The sequence below is a fragment of the Staurois parvus genome, unplaced genomic scaffold, assembly GCF_062004578.1.
Source record: "Staurois parvus isolate SC_StPar_1 unplaced genomic scaffold, SC_StPar_1.0 ptg000347l, whole genome shotgun sequence".
In the NCBI taxonomy this organism is placed as follows: Eukaryota; Metazoa; Chordata; class Amphibia; order Anura; family Ranidae; genus Staurois; species Staurois parvus.
In genome coordinates, this window is record NW_028318143.1 from 5,960,538 (window position 1) to 5,976,827 (window position 16,290).

General features: G+C 42.8%; 1 protein-coding gene across 2 annotated transcripts in view; it reads left to right on the forward strand.

Moving 5' to 3' along the window:
• Positions 1-2,185, forward strand: part of DNAI3 (dynein axonemal intermediate chain 3) — a 131,492-nt gene extending 129,307 nt beyond the window's left edge. For both annotated transcript variants that reach the window (XM_089684409.1, XM_089684411.1), the window contains exon 24: positions 1,969-2,185. In XM_089684409.1, the coding sequence (XP_089540535.1) occupies positions 1,969-2,112 (144 nt within the window). In that variant the 3' untranslated portion in view covers positions 2,113-2,185. The remainder of the gene's footprint in view (positions 1-1,968) is intronic.
• The last annotated feature ends 14,105 nt before the right edge of the window (positions 2,186-16,290 follow it).

A 16,290-nucleotide genomic window follows, 5' to 3' on the forward strand; every position in this document is an offset into this window, starting at 1 on the left:
TTCCTGCCGTTGTGCTGTTGCTGGTTGTCTAGTGGGTCCTTATAACTTTAAGGAGGGGGGATCTCTCCAGGCATACCTGCCCTTAATCTATTCGTTATTATAAATGTGCTCCAACTTCGGAGACTCTAAAAATGTATAGAGTTAGGGCTGCAGTACAATAGGGTGCCGTGCCGTGACCTCTGCAGCTTACACATATATTTGCAAATGTGTGCAAACTAAACTCCTGGTTGTAACGTGATTTGTTAGACAGTGTTAATTCTGTTTTGTTGCAGGCTGGCTGGTAAGTGAGCTGGGAATTTTTATTTGTTGTATTTTGACGTGCATCAATCTTCCATGTGCTCCTTGCCGCAAAGGCTAGTTATAGGTTGGGGTGGTTGCTATTTATTTGTAATCTTAGGGAGAGTGCCTGCTGTATAAGCTTACAACAGGTACCATATTTTTTGCTCCATAAGACGCACCTAAGTTTTAGAGGAGGAAAACACGAAAAAAAAATATTTTGAACCAATGGACTGCAGATATAATACAGCAGATGACCAGAGACTGTAGACATAGTACAGCAGATGACCAGACTCTGTAGACATAGTACAGCAGATGACCAAAGACTGTAGACATGGTAGAGGAGATAACCAGAGACTGCGGACACAGTACAGGAGATAACCAGAGACTGCGGACACGGTACAGGAGATAACCAGAGACTGCGGACACGGTACAGGAGATGACCAGAGACTGTGGACACAGTACAGGAGATAACCAGAGACTGCTGACACGGTACAGGAGATGACCAGAGACTGCGGACACGGTACAGGAGATGACCAGAGACTGCGGACACGGTACAGGAGATGACCAGAGACTGTGGACCTTTGGGGAGTAGGTACGCAAATTTGACAGGTACCCGCTCTCACTTCCGCAGAGTTGTCCTTCCCTCTCCATCCCTGTAGTCTTCTGTGACACATGACTGCTCCCAGAAGACTACGGGGCCATTCACAAAGCACAGAGCTTCTCGCACATGTGCAGTGGGCACCCAGCTGTGAAGCCGCAAGCTGTCACAGCCATTTGCCCACACTAAAGATGCCGGCACCGTAGAGAGAAGACAGTGAGGACACCGCTGGACCGAGGAACAAGTAGGACCGCTGGAGGTCTGCAGGTTCTGCTGCACAAAAGAGCCAAGCGGCCAGCCCGGTATTCTAACACGGTGATGGGGGGGGGGGGGACGACTCCGGGCTGGCCGCTCCATATTCACCTCATAAGACGCACAGACATTTTCCTCCATTTTTTTTGGGGGGGGGGGGGGAAGAGTGCATCTTATGGAGCGAAAAATACAATACTTAGGTGATCTTATAGGAGGAAGAGTACTTGAGGAGGGCACCACCAATAGAAATGCTCCGAAGTCCAAAATGTAGGCAGGAGCCAGGACAATGTTACCGGACTGGCATGGAGTCAGGTTCTGAAAAGCATTGCCAGCCTGCCCCTCCCCCTGCCTCTAGGTTTAAAACCTTCCATAGAAATATGAGAGGTCAGCAGAAAAAGTATAAGCCAAGGAGTCCTGGAAGTACTCAGAATAAAACTTGAGAAGGGCATTGAGTTGTTTTACTTGGACTTGCAGTTGAACAATGGCCAGTTCCAGGCTCTGCGACTGTTTTCTTTAACCTGGAGCGGTTGGCCATTTTATGTCGGTACACTGTGCTGAGAATGTGGCTTTTCTGTTTCTGTTTTCGGACAGAATGAACAATTCTTAGCTGTCTTGTACAAAGTCTTCACTCCTAAAGATTAAACCCTTTTGCAGCAGTGTTGTTGAAGCCATAACATGGATCAATGACGTGTTCCACATAACAATTATTACTCAAATCCTACTTTGTGCAGTCTGTCCAGATGATCATTTCAATGCATGCTTCAATTTGTTTTCTTTACACCAATCATCAGTAATGTGTTTACTGTAATCTGAATAACTCGGCTTGTTTTGATTTGAAGGAAACTGCTCAACCAGTCAAGACGAAGGAACAACTCGAGGAGGTGATCAGCAACGAGTATGCTACGTATTTGGCCTTTGAGAACACCATCCTCATAGGACTTGGTGTTAGGAAAGAAACTGAAGAAAAAGCTGTGAAAAGCTGATGCTTGAAAAAACAAAAACTAAAATGATTATTGTTGGATGTATAAAAAAAAAATAAAAACACTGTTTGCAGTAGGTGGTGTTTTCTACAGGGTGAGAGGTGCACTAAAGTTCTGAACTTCCAAGTTGGAGCAAGAAATTGTAAGATGTATTTTCACTTTACAGCAGCGGAGGACAGTGATCAGTAAAAAAGTATTGAGTTGAATGCAAAATCAGCTTCCTATGAAAGGCAAACTGTGACATAGGATTATGGGAAATGTTGACTTGTTTTTAATGGCACAGGCTCCGGAGCTTGTCATCCTGATCCTGGCTTCACGACCTAATAAATCACCTTTAACAAGCTGTTAAGTCGCTCTGACATCACCTTTGGCACATGGCCTTCTCACAATATAAATCATTATATACTATATAACCCAAGGCCTGTGGACATCTGACCATCCCTCCACATTATTGAGGTCTCATGTTTCCAGTGAAGGGCAGTGTTACAGCTACAGCATACAAAGACATTTTAGACAACCACGTGCTTCCAACCTGGTGATAAAAGTTGGGGGCCCTTTTCTGTGCTCCTGCGTACAAAGCCAGCTCCGTAAAAGACATGGTTTGATGTGGAGGAACTTGAGTAGCCTGCACAGAACCCTAACCTCAACCCTACTGAACACCTTTGGGGATGAAATAAAATGCTGATTCCAAGCCAGGTCTTTTCCATCCAACATCAAAACACATCCTGACAAATGCTCTTTTGGCTGATTGGGCACAGATTCCTTTAAACGCTCCATCATCTTGTGGAAAGCCTTCTTATAAGGGTGGAGGCTGTTAAAAGAAAGGCCAGCTCCATATTTAATGCCCATAATTTTACAATAAGATGTTGCACAAGGCTGTACAGGTGTGAAGTCAGGAGTCCAAAAACACAAAGTGTAGTTTCCATTATCTTCGTCTTCTCAATGGCCCTGAATTTTAGGCTTAAAAAGAGGCCAATATAAGATCTGGTTCCAGCACTGCAGTACCCCTATACACATTAACCACTTCAAGTCCGGACACTTTCACCCCCTTCCTGTCCAGGCCAATTTTCAGAGCTGTGACACTCTGAATGACAATTGCACAGTCATGCCACACTGTACCCATATGAATTTTTTAGCATTTTTTTAGACAGATAAAACTTTATTTTGGTGGTATTTTTCACCACTGGGATTTTTATTTTTTTTGCTATATAAATGAAAAAGTCCAAAAATTTGGAAAAAGTGTTTTTCTTATAACATTTTGCAAATAAATAATCTTTCTTCATAAATCTTGGCCAAAATGTATTCAGCTATCTTTTTAGTAAAACAAAATAACCCAAATTAGTTTATAACCAAAAATTATAATTTTTCAAAAAAAAAATTTAATTTTTTTTTTAATATTATTGGTTTTTATTTTATTTTAACATAGTGTCACCATAATGACACTGTACTACTTATGGGGGGTAAAGATTTTTTATTTTATTTTAACATAGTGTCACTATAGTGATACTGTACTACTTGTGGAGGGTGAAGATTTTTTTTTTTTTTTTACACTGATTGCTTTTACAGTCTTTATGGGTGTAAAAGCAATCATTTCTCCTTCTCTCTGGCTGCATTCTTGCAGCCATTGAGAAATACTGTGAGAGCTGTGATTGGTCATAGCTTGTCACATGGTACAAGGCTGTGGTGAATAGCCTTGTACCATGTGATCTCTGTGATCATTCACAGATTTCACACATAGTAAGTAATTACCTCAGAAGTGACAGCTTGTTTACTACAATTCATGTGATCACTGATTGGCCAATCACACACAGTAATCAGTGTCCCAAGGAGCGTGCACAGGCTGAAAATGCAGGTGCCGTTTATGAACGGCAACCCGCTCCTGCCCAGCCTTTTATGTACATGGGGCAGACAGGAAGTGGTTAAATCATTTTTTTTTTAAAGTATGAGAAATACTTCTCCTTACTATTGGTGGTACAAAGAACACTTTAGAATGTCTGTGGAGAACTGAGCTGAGCTGCACCAGATTTTGCACTCTCTAGTTGCAGTAAATCAACCGCACTGTGTTACCATAATGCTGTGTGGTGTAAACAAGCCCTAAGGCCAAGCACACAGCAATCAGATCTCAGATGAGTCCTACTGAATCAGCTGAAATTCGAGTCATGGGAGGCCCTGTCAGCACCACCTGGCTCCTCAAAAGTTGATAAAAAAAAAACTGAAGAAGTTGGATGGAGAACTCGGTCATGCATGGACTACATCCTATCAGATTGGTACTCAGACAGCCACAGCTGCTGTAGCTAGCAGAACACAATATCCAGTTGTGCAGATTCCTCCAGTCATGTTAGTTAATTTGGACGGGCTAGCCTTGGGTCTGGGGGGATCCATGAACAGATCCCATGCTTAACTTGTTGCCGACCGCAGATAGCCGAATGACGGCTGCACTGCGGCCGGCCAGTTCTGGGTGGACGTCATATGACGGCCTCCCAGAACGCGCTCTCCTGCGCGCCCCAGGGGGCGCGCACCCGGCGATCTCTGTGATCGCTGTGTCCTACGGACACAGCTGATCACGTGATGTGGTAAAAGGCCAATCACAGCGGCCTTTTACCACCTGATCAGCGGTGTCCAATGACACGCTGATCAGAGGGAAATGCAAGTGCCGGTTCTCGGCTGCACTTTCCTCACGCTGTCAGATCGTGAGGAAAGTACTGCCGAGAACCGGCAGTTGTCAGAGCGGGGATCGGCACCGATCATCAAGGCACTGATGATCAGTGCCCTGATGATCGGTGCCCAGCAGTGCCACCCGCAAGTTCCGCCCACCTGTACCCAGCAGTGCGCCCACTAGCTCCGCCCACCTGCGCCCACTAGCTCCGCCCACCTGTGCCCAGCAGATCACCCACCTGTGCCCAGCTACACTCGGGCTTACCATGCGGCGCTGCTCTGGGGGTCCCTGCAGCACTTACCTTGTCCTTCGCTCCCGCGATGCGTCCCCTGCAGCGTCCCCGGCCATCTCCTCCGGCCGATGCCGGCATCCGGCTTCTGTGTTCCGGTCCCTGTGATGACGGGACGTACGGGCGCCGGAACCGGCGGGAAATTTGAATTTTTAAAAAAATGTCATTTTTGCTGTCATTGCTATTTCAATGCATTTCACATATATTTTGTCCCCACTGCTTTGTCCTGTGCCCTGCCTGCATTTTGACTGTTCTTTCTGCCTGGAAACTTAGAAAAGTCCATGGCGTCCAAAAAGCGTCCCTTTATGTCAAAAGCGGTTTTAGACCGGCTAGAGAACAGCGATAGTAAATCAGAACCACTTGCATAATTGAGTGATGATTCGTGGGGGAAATTCGTCATCAGACACTGAAAACCATTTTGCGACTTTGCTCAGTGATGTGCGAATTTGCCTTTGTATTTCAAATTTCAGTGTTCTTGGTTTGATTATATTATTGAATTAAATGTATTATTATTATATTATTTTTTATGATTATTTATTAAATTATAATTTATGATTTCGTGTTTCAAATTTTATCATACCCGGGATGTTTACTAGACTCTTGTTCGGACAGATTTCAGTGAGTTATTCCTAAAAATTACAGGCCTACAATAAAAAACGACGTATTTCCATGCAAAAAAATGGTACCGCTTTCAGCACAAAAAATCGGAAAGAATCATACCGCCAAGGAGGTTAATCACTCCTACGGCTTTGACTCCTCTCTAGCTACAAGGTCAAGGAATTGGACTGGTGGATCTCATGCCATCTTCCCTCTGTCCATCTGTGTCTTTGTACCCTTCCTTGGCCATACTACTTCTCTCTTTCCTATTCTTCTGGGAGTCTCTCTCAGCGTAGCTGTATTCTTTTTCCTTTTTTTCCGTATATCATTACTTCTCTTTTCCTTCTCTCTTTCTGGTTTATTTAGGAGTTATTAGGACTAATTGTCTGTAGATGTTGTGTTTTGTACATCCTTTTCGCTTGTTGTGATGTTGGATGGACTTGCCTATCACATTATTGCGTATGTCTTTCCACGTTGTATATGCCTATCCCAGTGTTTCTCAAACTTTTTCCAGTCAAGGCACCCTGTAAAATTATGGACAGTCCCAAGGCACCCTTTAAAATAATGGACAGTCTTGAGGCACCCCATTCTAAAATGGGGTGCCTCAAGAATGTCCATAATTTTAAAAGGGCATCCCATACTAAAATGTGAAAAACAATTCTAATAGTTTTATATAACGCAGCAACATCCACACATGTGGGACACCCAACATTAGAGGGTATTTATTCTTCCAAGTCAAATACACTTTTGCACACTGGTACTGACTAGTATTCCAATGTTTCTCTTCTCCCTCAGTTTTTCTCCATCACTGAGATGATGTGACCCCAGCACTGATGGAGAGAGGCAGGGGAGGAGCAAACTAGGATACTATGCAGGCAGCTGACATCCTCCTTATCAACTAATGATGTCATTGGTTGTCAGGACACCGGCAAATAGAAGGTCATAATGGTGCACAATGAAAACCTGTGGCTTTATGTAACTATAAGTCAGGCTTGTTCCATTCACTGCCTTGTATACAAGTTTTGGGCAGTTTTTAGACATTTTGCCAAGGCACCCCTGAAGAAACCTCAAGGCACCCCAGTGTGCCTGGGCACCCTGGTTGAGAAAGGCTGGTCTATACACATATGCCAGCAACACCTTGATTTCATTAACATACTGGCTGTACCGGCCACATTGACACTGTTCTTCTTCATCTGTCTTATTCTACGTGTCATTTGTTCCTTTTTTTTTTTTTTTGTACTTTTGTATCAATAACAGAAAATCTCTAATAAAAATATATTCATTCAATCTAAATTATAAAACTTAATTTTTTTGTAATTTTTTTTATTATAAAAGTAAAAGAGGGTCACGGAAACTAGTGCGATATTTGACCTGTTTTTTGATAAACTAACGCCTCACTGTCTGGTTGGATGGATGTAGTAACAATTCTCAATAAATTCTCAAAGAGAATCAGATATTTTGGTCTTAATTTTGCCTTTCACATACTTCATAGTTGCTCACAAATAGTGGTGCTGCCAAAAACTGATGACATGAATAAAGTGTGATTGTGAAGCAGAGGTTTTTCTTCGGAAGACAAAAGCTCAGTAAAAGACACTGTCAATTTTTATTTTCAGCCACTTGTGTTCGCTAAGTATAAACACAATTTTACAAAACATTCCCCCCCCCCCCCTAAAAAAACAATATCAACATTTTAAAGTAATTTTACAGTTTTGTGTTGGGCCACAGGTTGGACGTTTAGGTTTGGAAAATTGAAAAGGATCAGACTTGGAGGTAAGCTGGATGTAAACAGAGGCATGTTCATTTACATCTGCCTGCCCCTAGACTTACATAGAGCTTCTGCCTCTATAAACGGACAGCTGGACCCCATCAGCAAAAGCCCATGTGACAAGACCCTTAAGCTGGCCATACAATATACAATTTTATTGAGATTTTTGGTTTAGATTTACCAAAAACCATATAATAGTAGGTCAAACCTGACAACACTTTCAATTGTATCCAATTAGGCAGGCCCTTGCACTATATAGTTGAAGGTAAATCTAAAGGAAATTGGGCAGAAATTGGATTGTATAGAGCCTGGCCATACATTATACACTTTTTTTTATTACAATTTGTCCAATTTCCTTTAGATTTACCGTCAACTATGTAGTGTAGGGGCCTGCCTAACTGCAAACAATTTAAAGTGCTGTTTAGGTTTAACCTCATATTATATGGTTTTTGGTAAATCTAAACCAAATTCTCAAGAAAATTGTATATTGTATGGCCAGACAAAGTCACTGGTCACACTGCTGTGATTTAAAATCACAAGATTTGTGTGCAATTTCAGGTGAAATTTTGGAAGACTTTATTTCTACTTGTGAGGATTTTCAATTATTTCTTGCAATTTGCAGTGCAATTTCCATTATATTCTATGTACAGTTGCAAGAAAAAGTATGTGAACCCCTTGGGATTACGTGGAGTTTTGCATGAATTGGGCATAAAATGTGCTCTGAACGTCATCTAAGTCACAACAATAGAAGAACACAGTCTGCTGAACATAATACTACACAAACATTAGATGTTGCCATTATTTAATTGCACATAACATGTAAACATTCACAGTGCAGGGAGGAAAAAGTATGTGAGGCCCTAGCTTAATGACTTCTCCCAGAGCTAATTGGAGCCAGGAGTGAGCCAACCTTGACTCCAATCAGTGTGATGATATTGGATGTGTTGCTGACAGCTGCCCTGCCCTTAAAAAACACACACCTGTTTTGTGTTTACTGGTTTCAAGAAGCACTGTCTGATGTGAACCATGCCTCGCAGAAAAGAGCTCTGAGAAGACCTACGATCAAGAATTGTTGACTTGCATGAAGCTGGAAAGGGTTACAAAAGTATCTCCAAAAGCCTTGATGTTCATGTGTCCACGGTAAGACAGAATCTACAAATGGAGAAAGTTTAGCACTGTTGCTACTCTCCCTAGGCGTGGTCGTCCTGTAAAAATGACTGCAAGAGCACAGCGCAGAATGCTGCATGAGGTAAAGAAGAATCCCAGAGTGTCAGCTAAAGACCTACAGAAATCTCTGGCACATGCTAACATTTTTGTTGACACATCTACAATAAGGAAAACATTAAACAAGAATGGAGTACATGGGAGGACACCACAGAGGAAGCCATTGCTGTCCAAAAAGAATATTGCAGCACGTTTGAAGATTCCAAAAGAGCACCTGGATGTTCCACAGCACTACTGGCAAAATATACTGTGGACAGATGAAACCAAGATTGAGCTGTTTGGGAAGAACACACAACACTATGTGTGGAGAAAAAAAGGCACAGCACACCAACATCAAAACCTCATCCCCACTGTAAAACATGGCGGAGGGAGCATCATGGTTTGGTGCTGCTTTGCTGCCTCAGGGCCTGGACGGATTGTTGTCATTGATGGGAAAATGAATTCCAGAGTTTATCAAGACATTTTGCAGGAAAACGTACGACCATCTGTCCGCCAACTGAAGCTCCGCAGAGGATGGGTGATGCAACAGGACAATGACCCAAAGCATACAAGTAATTCAACAAAACAATGGCTGCAACAGCACAGAATACGCCTTCTGGAGTGGCCCAGTCAGAGTCCTGACCTCAACCCAATTGAAATGCTGTGGCATGACCTTAAGAGAGTGATTCACACCAGACATCCCAAGAATATTGCTACACTGAAACAGTTTTGTGAAGAGGAGTGGTCCAAAATTACTCCAGATCGTTGTGCAGGTCTGATCTGCAACTACAGGAAACGTTTGGTTGAAGTTATTGCTGTTAAGTCCAAAGGTTCACATAGTTTTTCCTCCCTGCACTGTGAATGTTTACATGTTATGTGCAATTAAACCATGGCAACATCTAATGTTTGTGTAGTATTATGTTCAGCAGACTGTGTTCTTCTATTGTTGTGACTTAGATGAGGTTCAGAGCACATTTTATGCCCAATTCATGCAAAACTCCACGTAATCCCAAGGGGTTCACATACTTTTTCTTGCAACTGTATGTGAAATTGCAACAAAACTGCAGAGAAAGTAATACAGGAACGACTTTAGAAATCATGCTGCAGCAAATCACACGTTAAGACACTGACATTCCCATTCATTAGATGCAATTTCAATTCGCAAATTACGCCTGTATTACCCGGCACTTAGAGTGCAAAAGGCAGGTTGCATTGTCTTGAAACGCGTCAAGCTTTGATGACGCAACTTCCGCCCTTTGGAACGCACGCTGGAACGTGGTGGCCATCTTTTTTTTCCATTAACAAACAGCAGAGCTGAATACACTCAGTGCCAAGTAATAGGCACTTATTTTGTGAGTGGCAATTTCATTATTTATCGCCAGTATTAAAGATTTATAGTTTTACACTATGGAATATCCGTTGTTTTATTTTTATGCTGACAACCTACAACATTGCCTGTGGAGGGGAGGAGTAGTGCTATTATTACACTAGCTTTACAAAAGGATCACTGGTTAACCTCCCTGGCGGTATTCCCGAGTGCAGCTCGGGGTAAAGTTTCAGCAGCACAAGCGGAGCTACACTCGGGAATACCTTGTAGCGTTGCTCCGGGCTCTCTTCTGCACTTATCTTGTCATTCGCTCCCGCGATGTCCCTCCTGCAGCGTCCCCGGCAATGTCCTCCGGCCGATGCCAGCATCTGTCTTCCGAGTTCCGTTCCCTGCGACATCAGGACGTACGGGGGATGGAACGGCGGGAAATTGAAAAATTTTAAAAAGTGACATTCACTAATACACTAAAATCACATAGTAAAACATTACTGTATCAAACCATTTCACATACATTTTGTCTCGAGTGCTTTGTCCGGCGCCCTGCCTGCATTTTTACCGCTCTTTCTGCCTGGAAACTGAGAAACGTCCATGGCGTCCAAAAAGCGTCCCTTTAGGTCAAAATCGGTTTTAGACCAGCTAGAGAACAGCGATAGTAAATCAGAACCACTTGCAGAATTGTGTGATAATGATTCGCGGGGGAAATTCGTCATCAGACACTGAAAACGATTCTGCGACTTTGCTCAGCGATGTGCGAACTTGGCGCTATATTTCAAATTTCAGTGTTTTTGGTTTGAATATATTATTGAATTAAATTTATTATATTGTTTTTAATGATTATTTATTAAATTATAATTTTGGGTTTCAAATTTTATCCTACCCGGGGTGTTTACTAGACTCTTGTTTGGACAGATTTTAGTGAGTTATTCCTAAAAATTACAGCCTACAATAAAACAAACTACGTATTTCCATGCAAAAAAATGTACCGCTTTGAGCACAGAAATACTGACATAATCAGACCGCTAGGCAGGTTAATATTTACAACCTAACCTAGTGAATACACATCAGTTACCATCAGCAACGGTGTGGAACACATAATATTGTAAGCTCCAAGGGCCCTCGAACCCCTCTTGTATTGAATTGTTACTGTATTGTCTCCCACCATAATGTAAAGTGCTGAGCAAATTGTTGGCGCTATATAAATCCTGTATTATAATAATAATAAGGAACAGCGGTCACCATCAAACCATGCAATTTGGGAAAGTCCCAATAACAGCACTAGTGACCATCCTAGAGATAGGTGGTCATGGGATGACGGTGAGTGTACATCCATGAGGGGCACCTGTCACTTTAATATGGAGTTCACAATCAGGAATCCAGCATGATTGCACTTTAATGTCACATATTGGGATTACACCCTAAACCAGTTTATAGATGTGTGCCGCTTAATACTATAACTCTGGATAATAATTTGTATTGTTTATATCATTTATGCGCTGTCTATAAAATGGTATTTAATTGTGTGGGGAAGAATATAGCAAGACCTTGCAGTCCTACTCACAAGCTACAGAATCCTCAGACTGGTGCCAGCTGAGTTGATTTTCCACAGAAGAAACACTTTCTGGATGACATCAGAATGTTACCTACTGCCTTCATATACACAAACATGATATAACAACACACACAAAAAAAGAGAACAACAAATCAAAAATTTTATATATTAACAGTTTACCAGATTGTGTAACAGTTGTCGAATACAAGAAAAAACATAATATATATATTTATATATAAATTACATGTAGAAAATACAATTTTGAAGCATTTAATAAGAGCAGAACTTTTTACATGTCAATAAGCAAGACTGAGTTCACATTGGGTTGTGTAAACAATTTTACCAAAAAAAAAAAAAAAAAAAAAAAGAAGTTGTGGTAGTATGTAACATGTGAGTAAAATAAGAATAATACAGACAGGCGTGTGAATGTTACAGGTGCAAAATACTTCAACATTTTTTTTTTCTTTTTAATAAAACAGCATTGGCTGCCTTAAAAAATAACCATTTTGCATTGAGTACAAAAATAGAACTTGGTGTTGTATTGTAAAAATATCTGTACCTTATCACCGCACAGAACGAGCAATTGAGAGACTAGATCTCCCACCTCAGTTGAGAATTTCCCAGAACCCTCTGCTGCGGTGTAATTGTACAGCAAGGTGGTGGCAGCTGGCAGGCTGGGGCGATGCTCTAGGCTACACTGGCCAGCTCCAACCACTTTCCCAGACGCTCACAGTAACCAGTACTGTGTAAGGGTGACGCTTGTAGAATCCGGCACTGCAGGAAGCATTCATGTCCTAGAAATACGAGGAGGCGTTTGTATTGTTTAGCAGGGTCCAGGCTTTCCTAAAGGGTTAACCCATCCAAACTTCATATTTCAAGTACATCTAAACCCAAGAATGTAGCATTTTGCAGCTTACAATTTCTTAAATGTGGTGGCTGCATTATTGTTCTTTTTTCAGACTAAAAACATTTTCTGCAATTACAGAAACATTTGACTTGATTCGGACAGAAATCCATTACCCTTGAGTATTCCTGTGTCCTGAACTGATATTTTGAACAGTTTCCAAGCAATCTTCTGTGAACCATATACAAAGCCCCTCCTCTCTATGTAATGTAGATGAGGAAAGGGGGGGGTGTTTTGTAGTCTAAAACAGGAGAGCAGCCTAGGGTGACAACGATGCCCCTCCATAGACCCAGCACGGTGTGGGAGCATTGTCACCCTAGACAGGAAGTGTGTTATTGGCAGGATCTGCAAGTGAAAATAAAAGGAAAACAAAAAGCCTGAGAAAAGCAAACTAATGCAGCCACCACATCTAAGGACAGGTATTCTGCAATATGTTACATTTCTCTTCTTGGGTTTAGATACACTTTTAGTTTCAGGTAGATGCCAGAGAGTTAAAGCGTTTGTGCAGACAAGATTTTTTTTTTTTTTTTTAGTTTTGGATAGCGTGGAGAAGATTTGGAATCCCGGTCAGATTTCCATTACTACCCAGGGCTCCGCTAGAGACTTTCCCCCCAATGACAATTGTTGTAAAGTGTGAGGTGACACTACAACTGAGAGACAGGCAGCAATAAAAGCTGAATGGGGTTCTAGCATTACCCCAAAAAAATAAATAAAAAGGTGTTTGATTTCTGTGTTGCTGCTGGAGATTTCCCATCACTTCCTTTCTGGTAAATTGTTGTAACAGACAGGAAGTGAGGGGAAATCTGTCCAATAGGGCCCGGGATAGCAGTCAAAACCTGACTGGGGTTCTAGTTTCAGAAAAAAAAAAAAGTTTGGCTGAGCCCACACTTGTTGAATCTTCATCTGATCCCACCTCACCAACTGATGCAGCAGAAGCCCCATTCACAGTTAGCGATTTGGAATTGCTGGCAGAATAGGTGCAAAAATCAGCGCAAAATGCGCGTTTGGGTGCAATTCATTCTTAATGGCACCCAAAACGCTGTGCCAATTTCACACGGCAAAATGTGCATGAAACACAGCACCAGGCTAAGGGCCAAAATTTGGTCTTTGAGTTTAGTTGGCGAAAGAAACACACAAAGAGCAGCTCATTTAAGTGAATGGCCTGCCCTAGGCATGAAATGTGGAAACGTGTAAATAAATAAAAGAAAAACTGCCAAGCGGGAGCGCGTGTTACTGCTGCGCAAAATGTGAACGGGGCCTAAGGCAACTCCTACAGCAGGTAGTATAAATGTACAGGTCAAACCATGGAAACATAAAAGGAGCCAAAAGGTTATAAAGCAAACCTATATACCATGAAAGAAATGTGACCTCTTAAATGTACAGATACACAAACATTTATTCTGTACGTGGAAATCACTGACCACAGGTGAAGAATTGACTGTTTTCATTTTGTGCATCATCACTGAGATAAACCCAGCTGTACGAAAGGGGCCATTTACCGTATTCTTCGCTCTAGAAGACGCACTTTTTCCCCCCAAAAAAGGGGGGAAAATGTCAGTGCATCTTATGGAACAAATATAAAGCGCCCGGTCTGGTATTTCCGCCACCACGTCAGAATAACGGGCCAGCCGCTCAGCTGTTCTCTGATGCAGGACCTTACCTGTTCCTCGGTCCAGCGCTGTACAGTCTTCCGCGCCAGCATCTGTGACAGCCGGGTGCCCACTGTGCATGCATGAGAAGTGCTGCGCTTTGTGAATGGTCCGGCGTCTTCCGGGACACACGTCAGGTCCCAGAAGACACCGGGCCATTCACAAAGTGCATCGCTTCTCACGCATGCGCAGTGGGCACCCGGCTGCTCACAGTAAAGGGAGGACAGCTCCGCGGAAGTGGGAGCAGGTACCTGTCAAATTCAGGTACTCGCTCTCCCTCCCTCCCTAAAGGCCCGCAGTCTCTGGTCATCCCCTGTACTGTCTGCAGTCTCTTGGTCATCCCCTGTACTGTCTGCAGTCTCTTGGTCATCCCCTGTACTGTCTGCAGTCTCTTGGTCATCCCCTGTACTGTCTGCAGTCTCTTGGTCATCCCCTGTACTGTCTGCAGTCTCTTGGTCATCCCCTGTACTGTTTACAGTCTCTGGTCATCCCCTGTACTGTGTCCGCAGTCTCTGGTCATCCCCTGTACTGTGTCCGCAGTCTCTGGTCATCCCCTGCACTGTGTCCGCGGTCTCTGGTCATCCCCTGTACTGTGTCCGCAGTCTCTGGTCATCCCCTGTACTGTGTCCGCAGTCTCTGGTCATCCCCTGCACTGTGTCCGCAGTCTCTGGTCATCTCCTGCACTGTGTCCGCAGTCTCTGGTCATCTCCTGCACTGTGTCCGCAGTCTCTGGTCATCTCCTGTACTGTGTCCGCAGTCTCTAGTCATCCCCTGCACTGTGTCCGCAGTCTCTGGTCATCTTTTGTACTGTGTCCGCAGTCTCTGGTCATCCCCTGTACTGTGTCTGCAGTCTCTGGTCCTTCTCCTGTACTGTCCGCAGTCTCTGGTCATCCCTGTACTGTGTCCGCAGTCTCTGGTCCTTCTCCTGTACTGTCCGCAGTCTCTGGTCATCTCCTTTACCGTGTCCGCAGTTTCTGCTCATTTCCTGTACTATGTCTGCAGTCCATTGGTTCAGAATATTTTTTTTCTCGTTTTTTCTCCTCTAAAACCTAGGAGAGTCTTATGGTCAGGTGCGTCTTATGGAGCGAAAAATACGGTATATGCTGCATTCAGATCTGTAAACAATTATACACGCTACGGATCAGAACATATTTTACATCTAGGTGCATGAGCCCCAGGAGGTGGAATTTTGTTCATGGTATAAAATTCGCACAGCAGAAGGAAGCGCAAGACTCCATGGTTTTGGGAGATCTCACTCCTGATATGCCAGAAAGCTACAAGAAGCCAGCAGGCGACATCCACCCATATCACGTTCAGGTGGATTGACCCTTTAAATAGACCCTTTGTCTACACACAGTTGAGCTCAGCCACCCTTGTGAGCTAAAACCCAATGTGACTTGTAAATTACCAGGAAGATGCCACAGTGCTGACAGCACATAGCACAACGGGGCTTCCTCCCCTCTCAATTCACAGCCTGCCTCCTAATTATCCATCAACAAAATAATGACTTCAACTATGAGTAGGGGACATGTCCTTCTTAATTTGAAATACAAGGACCTGCCAGACACTTCAAGGATTCACTGCAAAGTCCAACGTGTCAGCTGAATTGGATTGCACCTTTAAAATATTTACAATATAAAATATTTATAAAACATTAAAAGATATTTAAAGATTTCTCTGTACATACAAATATATATATATTCATTAAATAGCCACTTGAATTATGTTGTCGATGAATACTTAGAGTGATTCTCTCTCTGTATATACTTATATATATATATATAGATCACCATTATAGGTACCTAGAAAGATGGCAGATATTGCTGTAGTAATGGCAGGGTTGTATGTACAATTACATTGCATATCCTTGTATTGCATATAACATATCAGCATAGATTAGCTCAGCGTCTGCAGAGAGGGGGGTGAGGATGTTGTATGTCAGTATACATAACAAGGGGGGAAACCTTCAACTGCCATATCACAGAAAAGAGACAGAAATGTGCAACCTCACACAATCCAGACATTCAAGTCACTGGGATATCCTTGAAGTGTTACCTTTAGGCCACATTTGCGATTCTGAGTCATGGGCAGAATAGCCACGATTATGCCTGCAGTTCCAAATCGCTTTACAACTGTAGCAAAACAACCATGGTGACATGCACTCTTAATTGCGCTTCAACTGCAGTGCGATTTTACCATGTGGCAATACGCATTGCATGAAGCTGTCCCCCAAAAAGAAGCT